Here is a 17,997-nt window from a genome sequence, read left to right as displayed (position 1 = left end):
ATGGAGAGGAGAGTATGGGACAACCCGTGAGAGCTGTCCCATACTGTTAACTGACTCTGCAACGGCACTTGATACAGAAATTGCCCTGAGATTGATGGAGAAATGTCCTGCAGCCTCAGATCCTGTCTCACTCGGAATGAGAACATTTAGATTCCCGGCAGCAGAAGTATTATTTTCACAAAATGTTTTACTCGAAATATCAGAGTGCAACCCACATTACCTGCTGTAATGGGAGGGATCCTTTCTGGGGGTCAAGCAAAGACAGTACATAATCTGGAGTTCGTGCATTTTAGATAGACAGAATGATGCGGCAACATTCCTGATTCCCCAGATGAAGGGGTTGTCAAATGAAGAAAGGTTTAGCAGGTTGGGCCTGTACTCATTGGAGTTTAAAAGAATGAGAGGTGGCCTTATTGGAAAGTATAAGATTTTGAAGGGGCTTGACAAGATGGATGCAGAGAGGATGTTTCCCCTCGAGGGGGAATCTAGAACTAGAGGGCATAGTTTCAGAATAAGGGGTCGCCCATTTAAAACAGGAGATGAGGAGGAATTTCTTTTCTCAGAGAGTCGGGAATCTGTAGAATTCTCTACCCCAGAGAGCTGTGGAGGCTGGGTCATTGAATATATTTAAGGTGGAGATAGACAGACTTTTGAACGATAAGGGAGGCAAGAGTTATGGGGATGGACAGGCAAGTGGAGTTGAGGCCAAGATCAGATTAGCCATGATCTTATTGAATGGTGGAGCAGGCTCGAGGGGCCGAATGGCCTAATCCTGCTCCTATTTCTTATGTTCTTATCTTATGTAACAACATGTACGGTGCAATGAAAACAAAAATAATTCAATTCTTTCTTGGGCTGTGCGCTTCCTTAAGGAGATTAGCATTAGAGTGCTGTGCCTTGCACAAGACTCTGTTCCTTGGAAATTCTAGTGGATAATCTAGGATGTCGAGAACTGGGCTGTGCAATAATGGAGGTTCCCTTGTGCACATCTGTAAAACTCTCAACTCCAGCGTGTTAAAACACAGGCTGCCAAATTTAAATGACCGATCGATCGATCAATGCAAATTGAAACCCCCCCAACCCAACCCCACCCAAAGCAGCATTGCAGAAATCAGTAGAACGCCAAACATAATTATGACTCAATAAAGTAACCACACAAGCTTCAGGGCAAATTCTAATACAGTAATAACACCGTGGTGCTGCGCTGTCTACCAGACAAGACTGCTTACACAACGTTACAGTTTATAAGTTACACACCACAGGCTGCGTTAGAGCACGTTACAAGGCTGTGGTGCTCGTGGTGACATCATCAACATCAGCAAAGCTCTTCTGAGCCCCAGAGCTCCCTCCGACACAACTGCTTCATTATATATGTGCATGCATCAACTATTGATTATGGTGTGCAGCCTTCCACAATAAGCCAGGACAGTCTTCTGAGCTATGTCACGTGGCAGGGGAAGATTATGCAATCCCATTGCTACAAGAAAGCTGCTGATACAATAGATTAGAGCCAACAATTAGCTCTCACTGCAACTTATGGTTATAATTCGTGCTCTGTTGTATCACACATGACTTTGCACGTAACATGATGTATATTAATCATTAAGTTTCCCCAAGTTGTACACTATTAAAGCTCACTGCTTCAAAACTACTCTTGCCCAAACTAAGTATTGAGTACTACATTTAAGGTGTCATAAGAAGCACAAGAAATTGGAGCAGGAGTAGGCTGCACAGCCCATCGAGCCTGCTCTGCCATTCAGTACGATCATGGCTGATCTTCGACCTCAATTGCACTTTTCTGCCCTATCTCCATATCCCTTGATTCCCTTAGTGTCCAAAAATCTATCGATCTCAATCTTGGATATACTCAACGACTGAGCCTCCACAGCCCTTATGGATCGAGAATTCCAAAGATTCACAACCCTCTGAGTCAAGTCCGAAGTGGGCCACCCCTGAGCCTGAGCCCTAGTTCTAGGCGTTCCATCGAGGGAAACAGTGTCCAAGTTGGAGTTTTAGAAATCTCGATGCATCAGATTCTGCACTGATCGCCACTTTTCCATTTTGCCAGAAACACCATTTGTCTGCATAATATCCAATGACTATTTAGATGAAATGGAGATCGCAATGCAAATCCAAACTGCAGTTTGAATTTCTGCTACTGTGATGTGTTCAAGAATGGTACACATTCACGCAGAGGGTGGTGCACACATCAATATGAGCAGTGGCAAGCATTTTAACAAGGGATTATATTTGTGCAGCTACTTAAATGAACGTTGGAAAATATTGACAGAGTTCCTTTCAAGATCCTCTTGTGCTGATTATTTCTTTTATCACACAATGGGGCAGAAACATTGTTGTGGAACAGGTCAGGGATCACCTCTAGAGTACAACTGCTCCATAAAATTAGCGCCAATTCAACTGGCCTCCTTGTAAACCCAATCATTGAAAGTCTTTGTGTGTGTGTTTTTTTTTAAGATATGCTTTTCAGTCCCCATGTAGTTTCGAAAACAAAGCAAAGCAAACCCCAAATAACACAAGGGTGACCCTACACATCAGTGTTAGAGCGCAGGCACTCCAAGGGAATCCCCTTGCTCTGCATCACACTGTTTGTTGAAGGAAAATAACATTATTACACAAGAAGCCCTATGACTATAAATACTTTTATAATGACACCTGTAGAGACAGTCTTTAGGTATGTATCCACAAATTCCGCCATATTTAAACCTTTCCATAAAACCCATATTTGAATTCATTTCTTTGCACAGCACAGAAATAGGCCATTCAGCCCAACTAGTCCATGCTGATGTTTCTGCTCCACATGAGCCTCCCCCCCCACCCCCACCCCCACTGTACTTCATCTCACCCCATCAGCATATTCTTCTATTCCTTTCTCCCTCGTGTGTTTATCCAGCTTCCCCTTCAATCTGCGCTATTTACCTCAACCACTCCCTGTGGTAGCGAGTTCCGCGTTCTCACCATTCTCTGGGTAAAGTCATTTTTCCTGAATTCCTTATTGGATTTATTAGTGACTATCTTATATTTGTGGCCCCTACTTTTGGATTCCCCATGGGGAAGCTTCTCGCTATGTCTACCCTATCGAATTCCTTCATAATTTTAAAGACTTATATTAGGTCACCCCTCAGTCTTCTCTTTTCTAGGGAAAAGAGCCCCAGCCTTTCTCTGTTGTGGTATCATGCTTGTAAATCTTTTGTACCTTCTATATTCTTTTTGCAATATGGAGACCAGAACTGTGCAAAGCACTCGGAGTGCAATCTAACCAAGGTTCGCAAAGTTTAACATAACTACCCTGCTTTTCAATTCTATTCCTCTGGAAATGAACCCCAGTGCTTTATTTGCATTTATGATGACCTTGTTAACTTGTGTCGCTACTTATTGTAACGTCAATAGTGAATTGCCAAACAAATCAAAGACAGAACGAATGTAACAATTAGTTGAACAAACAGACAGCCCTCATAATAAATATAACATTGAATACAACTGAAAGATTTTCCTCTTAGTTTTAGTTTAAAAAAAGGTTAACAACTGAAGGCAGAAACACTGCCTTGAACCAGATATGACCGCCGGAAGTAGCTAATGTCAGAAAGTTAACATGAATCATAGATTAGTACAGCACAGGAGGCCATTCGGCCCATTGAGTGTGCGCCAGCTTATTCAAAGAGCAATAGAATCATACAAACTATATATATCATTTATCTGCATTACAGCAGTGATTACTTTTCAATGTAATTAATTGGCTGTGAAATGCTTTGGGATATCCTGAGGATGTGAAAGGTGCCGTATAAATGCACGTTCTTTCTTAAAAACAAAGACTAACCACTTTCTGTAAGTATAATACTTACTTCCTGTTATACTTTGTTGATCGGCTCAAAGTAGAACAGCAACACTTCAGAACTAAAGCAGTCGGAAACATGAATGAAAAGCGCCAAAATTGACCAGAAAATTCAGTGTGAAACTACAAGGAGATTTCACAGAAACAAAATCAAGGTGTGGAAGGAGCATGGACGAACCAACCCTGGTGCAAATCCAAACTGGCAGCCCAGCAAAGGAGAAGGTTTTCACTTTGCAATAATGTACAGCAAATTGGAAAATATAGATGCAAACCGAATTTTTGCAAGAGGTATGGGGCAAGAAAGAGATAAGAATGTTTACCCTTATGGGGGAATCTAGAACTAGGGGGCATAGTTTCAGAATAAGGAGTCTTCCATTTAGGTAAGAGATGAGGAGGAATTTTTTTCTCTCATATGGTCGTGAATCTCTACCCAGAGAGCTGTGGAGGCTGAGTCGTTGAATATAATCACGGGTGAGATAGACAGATCTTGAACTATAGGGGAGTCAAGGGTTATGGGGAACAGGTAGGAAAGTGGAAAGTGGAGTTATGGCCAAGATCAGATTAGCCATGATCTTATTGAACGGAGGAGCAGGCTCCTATTTTTTATGTTCTTAATTATGCACATTTTGATTTCCAAATCCATTATTATGGTGATTAATGCAGGAGTATTGTATTGTGTAATGCACAACCTACTATTCGACTGTTAAGGTATAAAGTCTATTGGTTAAGTAATCACAGCAACGGGTCAGAGTTTAATATTGTTTGGTGAAGGAACAGTACCTGCAAGTTTCAGGCTTCAGACCAGAAGCACCCAGCAATTAAATGACAGGCTGACTTCTCTGAAAAGTGAAAAAGGCATACTGGATGCAGCAAGATGTTTAACTATGCATGTGCACTCGCCAGAAGTTGGATTGTCATATAAATAACGTATAAAGCGCTCTTAGCCTCACTGTTATTTTTACAGCAAAATCCGGCCCAATTTGGAGAGATGGTGTAATTTCAATTTCATATTACTCCATGCTTATATCATAAAATTAAATAAATACGCCCAAACTGAACAAATTCATAATGAATTGACCAGCAGCAGGGGCCTATCGTGAAACAAAGTATTTTCTAAGTTTGACAACTTCTACTTACAGTCTTTGGTACAATCTGCTTCTTAGGCTGACCAATCTTGAAAGGAATCCTGCAAAACAAAATTCAGATGTTACCATTTCAACCCTGTATTTGCTCAGAGCCCCACTTACCACAATGGTCACAAAGTGCTGAGTGAACACTAAACCCTGCTTCTCCAACGTACTGCTTACACACGCTAGATGCCACCCCATACTGTGTCAAAAGATGCTTAATGGATAGAGAACACACAAACACTTTCATGTTTACGTCCAATACTTCAGTCCGACTTGTTCAAGAGCGCACTGGCCAGGGACTATACTATTTACACATTTTAGATACAAGAATGAAATAGAAGTTCTCAGTATGATGCTTTAAATCACAGCGAGTGTTCTTCACTAACTTTGCTCAGCGACGATGTTCGGTCGTTGAGTATATTCAAGACTGAGATCGATTAATTTTTGGACACTAAGGGAATCAAGCGATATGGGGACCGTGCGGAAAAGTGGAATTAAGGTCGAAGATCAACCACAATCTTACTGAATGGCGGAGCAGGCTCAAGGGGTCATATGGCGTTTTCCTGCTCCTATTTCTTGTGTTCTCACGTAACTTGATGTCAGGGGCTACAATCCCCGAACATCATCATAGGCAGTCCCTCGAAACGAGGATGACTTGCTTCCACGCCAAAAAAGGATGAGTTCACAAGTGTTTCAATGAAGGATATAATATTCCAGGTCCTCAATCACATTCTGAAGTACATCCTGAAGGGTGGAAGATGCCTGTGCGTGGATTTTTTTTAACGTGTGGTGGCCGTTGCACACCAGCCACCACACGGGCTTGACAGAGTTAGGTCTTGGTCCAGTGGCAAGGATTAAGCAAGACGACTGGAGACCTGCTCTGCTGCACGGACCTAGCGCGCACACATACGGCAGTGTGGGCTGGCCCGTGCTGCCCCTGAACTCACGTCTCTCTTGGGCCCCGATCACATCCCTCCACAGTCTTGCGCCGCTTCTACTGTATCTGCCCACTCTCCAACCACCGACCTGGACCTTGATGACATCACTCTTCGCTGCCGTTGCCCTCCTGCACCAGCTCACGCTGCTCCCTGAAGTGGCAAACAACCACCCTCATGAATGCTGTGCCGTTGAACAATGGTAAATGGATCTGTGCCTGCAAGCTGCCAGAGAGCAAGAGGGTCGTGCGATTTCAAATAGAAACATAGAAACATAGAAACATAGAAAATAGGTGCAGGAGTAGGCCATTCGGCCCTTCTAGCCTGCACCGCCATTCAATGAGTTCATGGCTGAACATTCAACTTCAGTACCCCATTCCTGCTTTCTCGCCATACCCCTTGATCCCCCTAGCAGTAAGGACCTCATCTAACTCCTTTTTGAATATATTTAGTGAATTGGCCTCAACAACTTTCTGTGGTAGAGAATTCCACAGGTTCACCACTCTCTGGGTGAAGAAGTTCCTCCGCATCTCGGTCCTAAATGGCTTACCCCTTATCCTTAGACTGTGACCCCTGGTTCTGGACTTCCCCAACATTGGGAACATTCTTCCTGCATCTAACCTGTCTAACCCCGTCAGAATTTTATATGTTTCTATGAGGTCCCCTCTCATTCTTCTGAACTCCAGTGAATACAAGCCCAGTTGATCCAGTCTTTCTTGATAGGTCACTCCCGCCATCCCGGGAATCAGTCTGGTGAACCTTCGCTGCACTCCCTCAATAGCAAGAATGTCCTTCCTCAGGTTAGGAGACCAAAACTGTACACAATACTCCAGGTGTGGCCTCACCAATGCCCTGTACAACTGTAGCAACACCTCCCTGCCCCTGTACTCAAATCCCCTTGCTATGAAGGCCAACATGCCATTTGCTTTCTTAACCGCCTGCTGCACCTGCATGCCAACCTTCAATGACTGATGTACCATGACACCCAGGTCTCTTTGCACCTCCCCTTTTCCTAATCTGTCACCATTCAGATAATAGTCTGTCTCTCTGTTTTTACCACCAAAGTGGATAACCTCACATTTATCCACATTATACTTCATCTGCCATGCATTTGCCCACTCACCTAACCTATCCAAGTCGCTCTGCAGCCTCACAGCATCCTCCTCGCAGCTCACACTGCCACCCAACTTAGTGTCATCCGCAAATTTGGAGATACTACATTTAATCCCCTCATCTAAATCATTAATGTACAGTGTAAACAGCTGGGGCCCCAGCACAGAACCTTGCGGTACCCCACTAGTCACTGCCTGCCATTCTGAAAAGTACCCATTTACTCCTACTCTTTGCTTCCTGTCTGACAACCAGTTCTCAATCCATGTCAGTACACTACCCCCAATCCCATGTGCTCTAACTTTGCACATCAATCTCTTGTGTGGGACCTTGTCGAACGCCTTCTGAAAGTCCAAATATACCACATCAACTGGTTCTCCCTTATCCACTCTACTGGAAACATCCTCAAAAAATTCCAGAAGATTTGTCAAGCATGATTTCCCTTTCACAAATCCATGCTGACTTGGACCTATCATGTCACCTCTTTCCAAATGCACTGCTATGACATCCTTAATAATTGATTCCATCATTTTACCCACTACCAATGTCAGGCTGACCGGTCTATAATTCCCTGTTTTCTCTCTCCCTCCTTTTTTAAAAAGTGGGGTTACATTGGCTACCCTCCACTCCATAGGAACTGATCCAGAGTCAATGGAATGTTGGAAAATGACTGTGCCAGCGTGAGGAGTTGTAGAACTGGGGGAAGGGCGAGAGAGGCAAAATAGGGCATGACTAAAACTTAGGGGGCGAAATTCAGTAGAGTCTCTGCCGTGGCGTTAATCCAGGCGGAGCAGTACTTTTAGTGCCTTAAAAACGATTGCGGCTCCCGACCAGAAATTAGTCAGAATCGGTCAGAGAACTGACAGGGTGATAAATCAGCCATTGTACACGAGAGCTGGGGGGGAGGCGATAACGAAAGTTTGGTTGGTAATTTTTGCAGACCTACTGCTCATGTGCGGAACTCCAAATCAGATCCCGGGAAAAGCCGAATCTTCAAGGCATAGCCATAGTAATGCACCCATTAAAGTTTTCAAAATCACTTGTTTTCCCCCTGTACTGTTAGGTCTGTCTGCCGCTGCAAACTGGGAGGCTCACGCACCGTGCTGTGTGTAAACGTTGCACTGACAGTGACCTCCAAGGGAAGCGCTTCCTCGTCCCTTTAAGTAGCCGCCAGTTAACGACTCTGCAAGCCCGGACCGACTGTTTTTCCAGACGTTATTATTGGCAGGCGCTCAATGAGGTGCACACACCGAATTTAGCGGCCAGGGCGCAAGCGTGGGTGTTGCACCAGGAATACGTCATGATCAGAGTGATAGTTAGCAGCTGGGTGCTACTGGTTTGCGCCCTCGGTGAGCCAAAATTTCCATCAGTGCGCTAAACGCTGTGCGACCAGTCGCTAAGCTCCAATGTTCCCTTAAACGCCACCTCTGGCCGCTAACTGAGGCATTAGGCAACCGAAAATCCAGCGGTAGTATTTTAATATTGATCATTCACTTTCTCTATGGATTCTGGGATAGCCTTACGTTCTCTCATCATTTCCTTGCTTTCTTTCAAGAGAACGAGGGGGAGGAACAGGACTGAATCCTCTACTCTACTCTCAATGTCCCACAGCCTGGCAGGCTGCAAATGGAGACCTAAAAGTACCATGAGCCACAGGCCTGATGTGAAGAGGATGCCAGGCTACCAGAGGAAGTCAAAAGCACCTGTGTCAGCTAGTGGCTCAGTGGGTAGCACTCTCGCCTCGGAGTCAGAAGATTGAGAGTTCAAGTCCCACTCCAGAGATTGAAGCACATACATCCAGGCTGACATTCCAGTGCAGTGCTGAGGGGGTGCTTCACTGTCAGAGGTACCGTTTTTCAGATGAGATGTTAAACCGAGTCCCCGTCTGCTCTCTCAAGTGGATGTAAAAGATCCCACAGCACTATTTCGAAGAAGAGCCGGAGAGAGTTATTCTCAGTGACCTACCCAATATCTATCCCTCAATCAACATCACTAAAACACATTATCTGGTCATTATCACATTTCTGTTTGTGGGAGCTTGCTGTGTGCAAACTGGCTGCCGCGTTTACCACATTAAAGCAGTGACTACACTTCAAAAAGTACTTCATTGGCTGTAAAGTGCTTGGGACATCTTGGGAGGTCATGAAAGGCACAATATAAATGCAAGTCTTTCTTTCTCAATACAGCTCCGCCCGATGCCATTTCAAGCACTCAGTTTCTATCAGAAACTGACCATGTGGGGGAACTCACTGGAGTGAGTTGGTATCCTCTGCGCAGCATATTTGTAAATCAACCTTTCCATTCCAACCTGGTGACTCAAGGGTAACCATTTCTGAATTAACAGATGATAAAATACAGACAAATGGCTCGAAACCCAAGAAGCCACAATGATCTATAACCAAAGCTAACTGGCACAAGAGGAGGAAAGGTCTGACAAGGTAATGGTAAAATTGTTGTAGTTACTGTATTTATGTTGGCCCAAAGTTTTCAATGGATATTCACAATGAATGCGTATTCATAATGAATGCATTTTTTAAAAATTGGGACACATCCGTTTCTTATATTCATCGATACAAATTGATTCTCAGTACTCCAGCTACATAATTAAATAATGCTTTTAAGTTTGTAAATTATTTTTTGCCTTGCCAGTCAGTTTATAGAATTTGAAATTGCTTGATGCTTTGTGAAGTTTGATCTTTTGAAACTTATTATTGACAAGTTTGGAGACGAGAAAATCTCAGTCATAAAATTTGATTCAATGTTAGTACACAAGGAACCTGGGGAGAATTGTGCTCAAAATGCAAGCGGTACTTCATCCACGACATCTCATTTTAACATGCCATGGACAAATGACTCCATCCAGGTGATTTCTACCATTTATAACCAAGTCAAAACAAGGGAATTGGAAAAACGGTTATACTCATCATTTTGATCACGTAATCAGATCATACTTTCATAAGATATCAGTTGACTGGCTGGAAAGCAGACAAGTTTACAAGCATTCAGGAACCGATTTTCATTGAAGTTGTCTTGAGTGCAAGAAGAACGGGCACAGGAGGACAGAGATGGGCAACAATGGCAAATAGCCTAGAAATAGGGAAGGATTTAATTGTGGGTTGGATAAAATATGGGTTCGAAAAGTGATTACTTTTATCTCGGATGTTTTGAAAAAATATCTATCATTACAGCATCAATATTAGTGAGAAAGGTACTCTTTGTATCTCAACTGCATTATTACTGCAATATTACACGATTCGTGTGAGAAATAAACTGGCAGGCCCACAAAGCGAAGAATTCCTTGCAGGTTCCAGTGGTCTGAGGCCAATTAAAAACATTGCATTCTGCAGACTGAGAAAAGGTGTCTCATTCACCTGAATTGTTTTGCAATACCATTTTTGGAACATCACTTGAAGGTGCCGCCCTGTTGCGAGAATGGGACAGCCGAGGTTGCTGCAATGGAATGTTTGGACTGCTTGCTTTGCCTCACACTCCAATTTTTCTCTCGCTTGCCACAGGTACTCCACAGCCTGCAACCCTCACCTCGCGGCTGATCTTCGTGTGTGAGCTACACCACACTGTCAGGTGGTTATTTGGCTGTATGAGGCATCACAGCCAGGAATACAACTTCTGTTCTGCACAACTTAGCGCTGCAGTATATGGTACATGTGCCCACTCCACCATCAGGGAACCTATTTCAGAATTCATTTGAAACCAAGTGGAATAAAACAATCCACAATGCACAAAAGAAATTCCTTCAGATTACAGGAAACCCCTTGCTCTTTACATTAATTGCCCTCTGCTTTTTGACCAAATCACTATGTCGGGGCCGAATTCAGTTAGCTGAATGGGCTGCTGGGTGGCAAATGGCATTGAATGCACACAGTGCAGTGTGATGTACTTGGGCCATGGAAATTCCAGTAAAAGTAGCTGATCACTACCTGGAACAATAGAAGTGACCAAGAATCAACAGTTCCAATCAAAGTAGATCAACCTGTTTTTTTTTAATGTTGCTTCAAGGAGAGACAGTCCTGAGGAGGCACAGTGGGTCAGTCAGTTTCTGACAGCTCATCATTGAGCAGATTCCAGCATCAAATCTGACCAAGAGTCCCCACCCAGCCTGTTATTGCCTGTCTTTTCTCTCCCAAGTGCAGGTGGACCTGCTGTGCTGTGCTCGAGCAGCATTTTCAGTTTTTTTGTGACAGTTTTTGTATTGATTTTCAGCCAGTGGTTCCTGCAGCTTGGGTCTCCCCCAGCATCATCATCATCATCATAGGCAGTGCCTCGGAATCGAGGACTTGCTTCCACTCTTAAAATGAGTCCTTAGGTGGCTGAACAGTCCAATACAAGAACCACACTCCCTGTCACAGGTGGGATAGATAGTCGTTGAGGGTAAAGGAGGGTGGGACAGGTTTCCCGCACGCCCGTTCCGCTGCCTGCGGTTGATTTCTGCATGCTCTCAGCAATGAGACTCGAGCTGCTCAGCTCCCTCCCGGATGCACTTCTTCCACTTAGGACAGTCTTTGGCCAGGGACTCCCAGGTGTCAGTGGGGATGTTGCACTTCATCAGGGAGGCTTTGAGGGTGTACTTGGAACTTTTCCTCCAGCAACAGATGGCTGAAGGCAAAACAAACAGCTTCTGTTAAACTGCTAGCAAGGGGGCCTGTTGTTCCACAGGGTCTTAGTGCGTGCCGGTGGTCTAATTGTGGCCACTAAAAGTGTCGCAGCAAAATTTGGGAATGTCCCTTGATGATGGTCAATAGAGCATGATATCTTCACCGTCATGACAACATCACGCCATAATTGCACTGGGCAATTGCAATGGCCAATTCATGGACAGGTGAAAATGACAGACAGGGAAAGAGCAGCAGGTCCGTCTTGCCTACTCCACATCCGATGTTGGCTAAAGAATCGTGACTAAAGACCTCTTGACCCCACCCCACCTCCGTGCCCACGTCATGCCCTGGGAGAGGCAAAAAGAGATGAAAAACCAGGGCCGATAAGGGAGAAAATATTCCAGCAAATTCCTTTCCGACGACTTCAGGAGTTCATATGAACCATGTGTTACCTGTAAAGCCACTTACCTTCTATAGAAAGTTGCCACGGCCACTTTGCTTGCATATGTGTTTTGCCACTGGCTCAGAGGAGGTCCGTTGGTGCATTGTTCATGCAGGACTCCATAAAACAACAGTATTCTGACAACGACAACCCAAAACTAGTTGCATAGGCCCCAAGTTTCCACATGATTTGCTCCTGATTTTTAGGAGCAACTGGTGTAGAACGGAGTATCTTAGAAATCGGAATTCTCGTCATTTAGTTTGCTCCAGTTCTAGTCAGTTAGAACAGTTTCACTTTGGAACAGAATTTTTTTTCAAAAGGGGGCGTGTCTGGCCACTTAAGCCTGATTTCAAAGTTTCGTGAGTGAAAACTTACTCCAAACTAACTTAGAAAAAAAATTAATAAGAAATCATTTTTTTTTTTAAATCAATAAATAAAACATTTTCTACTTACCGACTGCAGCACCGGGAGCCCTCCAACAGCGTGCTGGGATACCCCCCTCAGTGTGTCTCTGTCAGTGTCTCTATCTCTCTGTCTGTCTGTGTGTCCCTCATTCTCTGTCTGTCAGTGTCTGTGTTTCTGACAATGAGGCGAGGGGGAGGAGGGGGGTAGAGGGAGAGAGGAGGGGGGTAGAGGGAGAGAGGAGGGGGGTAGAGGGAGAGAGGAGGGGGGTAGAGGGAGAGAGGGGGGAGCAGAGGGAGGGAAGGGATGTGGGAGAAGGGAGAGGGGTGAGGGATGGGGGAGAAGGGAGATTGGGGGGGGGAGGAAGGAGATTGGGGGGGGGAGGAAGGAGATTGGGGGGGGGGAGGAAGGAGATTGGGGGGGGAGGCAGGAGATTGGGGGGGGGAGGCAGGAGATTGGGGGGGGGGGGGAGGCAGGAGATTGGGGGGGGGGAGGCAGGAGATTGGGGGGGGGGAGGCAGGAGATTGGGGGGGGGGGGCAGGAGATTGGGGGGGGGAGGCAGGAGATTGGGGGGGGAGGCAGGAGATTGGGGGGGGAGGCAGGAGATTGGGGGGGAGGAAGGAGATTGGGGGGGAAGAAAGGAGATTGGAGGGGAGGAAGGAGATTGGGGGGGAGGAAGGAGATTGGGGGGGAGGAAGGAGATTGGGGGGGAGGAAGGAGATTGGGGGGGAGGAAGGAGATTGGGGGGGAGGAAGGAGATTGGGGGGGAGGAAGGAGATTGGGGGGGAGGAAGGAGATTGGGGGGGAGGAAGGAGATTGGGGGGAGGAAGGAGATTGGGGGGAGGAAGGAGATTGGGGGGAGGAAGGAGATTGGGGGGAGGAAGGAGATTGGGGGGGAGGAAGGAGATTGGGGGGGAGGAAGGAGATTGGGGGGAGGAAGGAGATTGGGGGGGAGGAAGGAGATTGGGGGGGAGGAAGGAGATTGGGGGGGGGAGGAAGGAGATTGGGGGGGGGAGGAAGGAGATTGGGGGGGAGGAAGGGGATTGGGGGGGAGGAAGGAGATTGGGGGGGGGGAGGAAGGAGATTGGGGGGGGGGAGGAAGGAGATTGGGGGGGGGAGGAAGGAGATTGGGGGGGGGAGGAAGGAGATTGGGGGGGGGAGGAAGGAGATTGGGGGGGGGAGGAAGGAGATTGGGGGGGGGAGGAAGGAGATTGGGGGGGGAGGAAGGAGATTGGGGGGGGGAGGAAGGAGATTGGGGGGGGGAGGAAGGAGATTGGGGGGGGGAGGAAGGAGATTGGGGGGGGGAGGAAGGAGATTGGGGGGGGAGGAAGGAGATTGGGGGGGGAAGGAAGGAGATTGGGGGGGGAAGGAAGGAGATTGGGGGGGGAAGGAAGGAGATTGGGGGGGGGAGGAAGGAGATTGGGGGGGGAGGAAGGAGATTGGGGGGGGGAGGAAGGAGATTGGGGGGGGAGGAAGGAGATTGGGGGGGAGGAAGGAGATTGGGGGGGGAGGAAGGAGATTGGGGGGGGGAGGAAGGAGATTGGGGGGGGGGGGAGGAAGGAGATTGGGGGGGGGGGAGGAAGGAGATTGGGGGGGGGGAGGAAGGAGATTGGGGGGGGGGAGGAAGGAGATTGGGGGGGGGAGGAAGGAGATTGGGGGGGGGAGGAAGGAGATTGGGGGGGGGGAGGAAGGAGATTGGGGGGGGGAGGAAGGAGATTGGGGGGGGGAGGAAGGAGATTGGGGGGGGGGAGGAAGGAGATTGGGGGGGGGAGGAAGGAGATTGGGGGGGGGAGGAAGGAGATTGGGGGGGGGAGGAAGGAGATTGGGGGGGGGGGAGGAAGGAGATTGGGGGGGGGGGAGGAAGGAGATTGGGGGGGGGGGAGGAAGGAGATTGGGGGGGGGAGGAAGGAGATTGGGGGGGGGAGGAAGGAGATTGGGGGGGGGAGGAAGGAGATTGGGGGGGGGGAGGAAGGAGATGGGGGGGGGAGGAAGGAGATTGGGGGGGGGAGGAAGGAGATTCGGGGGGGGAGGAAGGAGATTCGGGGGGGGGGGAAGGAGATTCGGGGGGGGGAGGAAGGAGATTCGGGGGGGGGAGGAAGGAGATTGGGGGGGGGGAGGAAGGAGATTGGGGGGGGGGGAGGAAGCAGATTGGGGGGGGGAGGAAGGAGATTGGGGGGGACGAAAGGTCATCGACCCGAAACGTTGACTCAGTTTCCCTCTCCACAGATGCTGCATGACCTGCCGAGTAATTACAGCATTTTCTGCTTTAATTACATTTTTCTTATGCTGTGCCAAGTCCTGCGCCATTTCACTGGGGTCAGGGCGGTGGGTTTAAAACAGGTGCATTATTCTTCATCTTAGTCAGTGCCCCAGAGTCGAGGATGACTTGCTTCCGCACTAATATGAGTTCTCAGGTGACCGATGAGACCAATGTGGGATCTACAGACTCTGTCACAGGTGGGGCAGGTGGTGGTTGGAGGGGTGGGTGGGTGGGGTGCTTGATTTGTTGTGCGCTCCTTCCACTGTTTGTACTTGGCTTCCGCGTGCACCCGGCGAAGAGACTCGAAGTGTTTGGTGCGTTCTCAAATGCTTCTCCTCTACTTTAAGCGGTCTTGGGCCAGGGATTCCCAAGAGTCGGTGGGGATGTTACATTTTTTCAAGCAGGATTTGAGGGTATCCTTGAAGCGTTTTCTCTGCGCTCCTGGGACTCGCTTGCCATGATGGAGCTCAGCGTAGAATGCTTGTTTCAGGAGTCTTGTATCAGGCATGCGGACAATGTGTCCATCGGAGCTGATTGAGCGTGATCAATGCCATGATGGTGGGGATGTTGGTCTGAGAGAGAACACTGATGTTGGTATGCCTATCCTGCCAAAGGATTTGCAGGATTTTGCACCGACATTATACACCTGTGCCCGTTGTACGGTTTAAGCCAGTACGACCTCTGGCTTCCAGGGCATCTTTAGCTCAAGTACGGTGCCTGGGAATGAGATCTGGTAGCAGGAATTTGTACTGCAGACACAGTTCCCTCATCCTTCTCGCAGGGCACGGGTGGGACTCCATTTCCAATCATTTTTTTTCATTGCCATTTCGAATGAATTCCACGCACTTGAACTCATTGACCTGCTCATAGGAGAAGTGCAATTCGTATGCGAAAAGTCTCGCCACTTCACGAACAAGAAAATGAGTCTTTGACACCAGCCCCAGTTACACTAGCCTATAAAGCTGGTCAATGTGACACAGCATTAGCAAAAGGTCCTCATCAATGGGGAAAAGCACCGTGCTCAAATTAAATAAATGATCACAAAGCAACGTCCACAAAGAAAACTCTCATGACAAGTTCAGACCAACGAACAATCCCCATTATCTGCAATGCTGAGCCCACAGCAACAGAAGAAAGAAATGTCACCATTTTCTTTCCATTGGCTTTCTGGAACCTGGACAAAAACATTTGACAATGGAGCTGCTCTAAGACGTAAGCTGTCCTGAAGAAGAGTGTTATTATTGTGTCTGCTTGCAGGACAGACAGAGTCCAGTTCAAACTACAGCCGAGATTGTCTTAAATGTTGACCCGTGCAGTGATTATACACTTGAGATCACGAGGCAGCATATGAATTACTGCATGCTTCAAATTCCAACTCATATTGAATAAAGTGCTCTTTCACCATATTACATCAAGCATTTTGGACATTGTGTGTTTGCATGCACTTTTATGCTATTAAAATGGGTACAGCCTGCCAGCCATTCAGTGTTTTATCAAGGGCAATTGTACAGGCTTGCAGCAATCAACCTGCAATGCCAAAGGCCTCGTGTTCTGATGCAAATAAGGTCGCATTAGCACAAGTGCTGACAAAGTAAGAAAATCGATGTCAAAGAATATTAACTGTGCAGGAAACATTCCAAATAGCTCGGCGTGGCCTTGGCATTCAAAGTTTAAAAAGTGAATTAATTGTGGCTTTCTTTTCTCTCCCAATTAACAATGTCAGTGAGCACAGAAACTGCTATCACTTGGAGCCACTGGTGACTTGAACTCTGCAGCAGCAACATAAAGAGCCACGTGCGCACATGCTTCGGATTCTATTCATTCTAAGCTTTCACACCAAGAAGCACTGCCAGTCACCTCGGATATTTAGCCATTGCACCGATACCTTGTCCTTGCTCTGCAGAAGCTGTTAATGCAGCACAAAGCTCCAAGTGCTCAAAAGCTGAACTGCTGGTCATGTTTTCTGACATTTCCTTAGGGTAAAAAAGTAACAATGATAATTCTGTTCAAACGTAAAGCACTTACCTCACAGCTCAATGATTGTGGTTACAAGACTTAGTGTATGTTAGCCACAAAACATGGACTTTAGCCATCTCGGCCCCACTCACTGCCACTCCCTCCCTAAACCCCTCCGCCACTCCAGCTCCCTCTTCTCCTTTAAGGACCAGTGTCAGCTGTGGCTCAGTGGGTAGCACACTTGCCTCGGAGTCAGAAGGTTGTGGGCTTGAGTCTCACTCCAGGGACTTGAGCACATAAATCTAGGCTGACACTCAGTGATAAGGGAGCGGCGCACTGTCGGAGATGTCGCCTTTTGGATGAGACGTTAAACCAAGGTCCCGTCTGCTCTCTCAGGTGGACGTAAAAGATCTCATGACACTATTTCGAAGAAGAGCAGGGGAGTTATTCTCGATGTCCTGGGGCCAATATTTATCCCTCAATCAACATAACAAAAACAGTTTATCTGGTCATTATCACATTGGTGTTTGTGGGAGTTCCTCTGCGCAAATTGGCTGCCGCATTTCCTGCATTACAACAGTGACTACACTACAAAATGTACGTCACTCTCTGTAAAGCGCTTCGAGACGTCCAGTGGTTGTGAAAGGCGCTATATAAATGCAAGTCTTTATTTATTTTCTCTTTAAAAGCCACTTCTTTGGCCAAGTTTTTAGTCATCCCTCCTATTCTCTTTGCTTGATCCAGCAGCCATTCTCCTCACGCCTGTCTGGGAAGCACTTTTGGACATTTCCTGCATTAAGGACATCACATAAAATGAAAGTTATTGATACTCAGCGCCATGAGAAATGCAGGATGGGATTTAACGGCTGCCAGATTTCATGGGGTTTGAGGTACCAGGCATAGGAACAGGAGGAGGCCATTCAGCCCCGCGAGCCTGTTCCGCAATTCAATGAGATCATGGCTAATCTGTATCTCAACTCCATCTGCCTGCCTTGGTTCCGTAATCCTTAATACCAAATCTATCATTCTCAGTTTTGAAATTTTCAATTGACCCCCAGCCTCAACAGGGGAGAGAGTGTTCCAGATTTCCACTACCCTTTGTGCGAAGAAGTGCGTTTTGACCTCACCCCTTGAATGGCCTGGCTCGAGAAATTGTTGGGCGTCCCCCTGCTGAGGACAATCGAAGTACTCCAGTGATTAGAATGGGCCGGGAATGACACGGTCAACACTGCTGCTTGCAGTGGGAGAAATACAGGGCCTTAAACCACCCTCAAACACCATGTGAACCAAAAAAACAAA

The 17,997-nt window shown here is 47.0% G+C and overlaps 1 protein-coding gene across 2 annotated transcripts in view; it reads right to left on the bottom strand.

Moving 5' to 3' along the window:
• The window catches only part of LOC139243675 (bridging integrator 3-like), a 36,626-nt gene extending 19,916 nt beyond the window's left edge, over positions 1–16,710 (bottom strand). For both annotated transcript variants that reach the window (XM_070870820.1, XM_070870821.1), the window contains exons 1-2: positions 16,600–16,710; positions 4,988–5,036 (exon numbers count right to left, since the gene is read on the bottom strand). In XM_070870820.1, the coding sequence (XP_070726921.1) occupies positions 4,988–5,036; positions 16,600–16,700 (150 nt within the window). In that variant the 5' untranslated portion in view covers positions 16,701–16,710. The remainder of the gene's footprint in view (positions 1–4,987; positions 5,037–16,599) is intronic.
• Between the last annotated feature and the right edge of the window lie 1,287 nt (positions 16,711–17,997).

This window comes from Pristiophorus japonicus, unplaced genomic scaffold (assembly GCF_044704955.1).
Source record: "Pristiophorus japonicus isolate sPriJap1 unplaced genomic scaffold, sPriJap1.hap1 HAP1_SCAFFOLD_1809, whole genome shotgun sequence".
Classification (NCBI taxonomy): Eukaryota; Metazoa; Chordata; class Chondrichthyes; family Pristiophoridae; genus Pristiophorus; species Pristiophorus japonicus.
The sequence above is the reverse complement of the archived record's forward strand: the minus strand, read 5'-3'. Positions and strand labels throughout refer to the sequence as shown.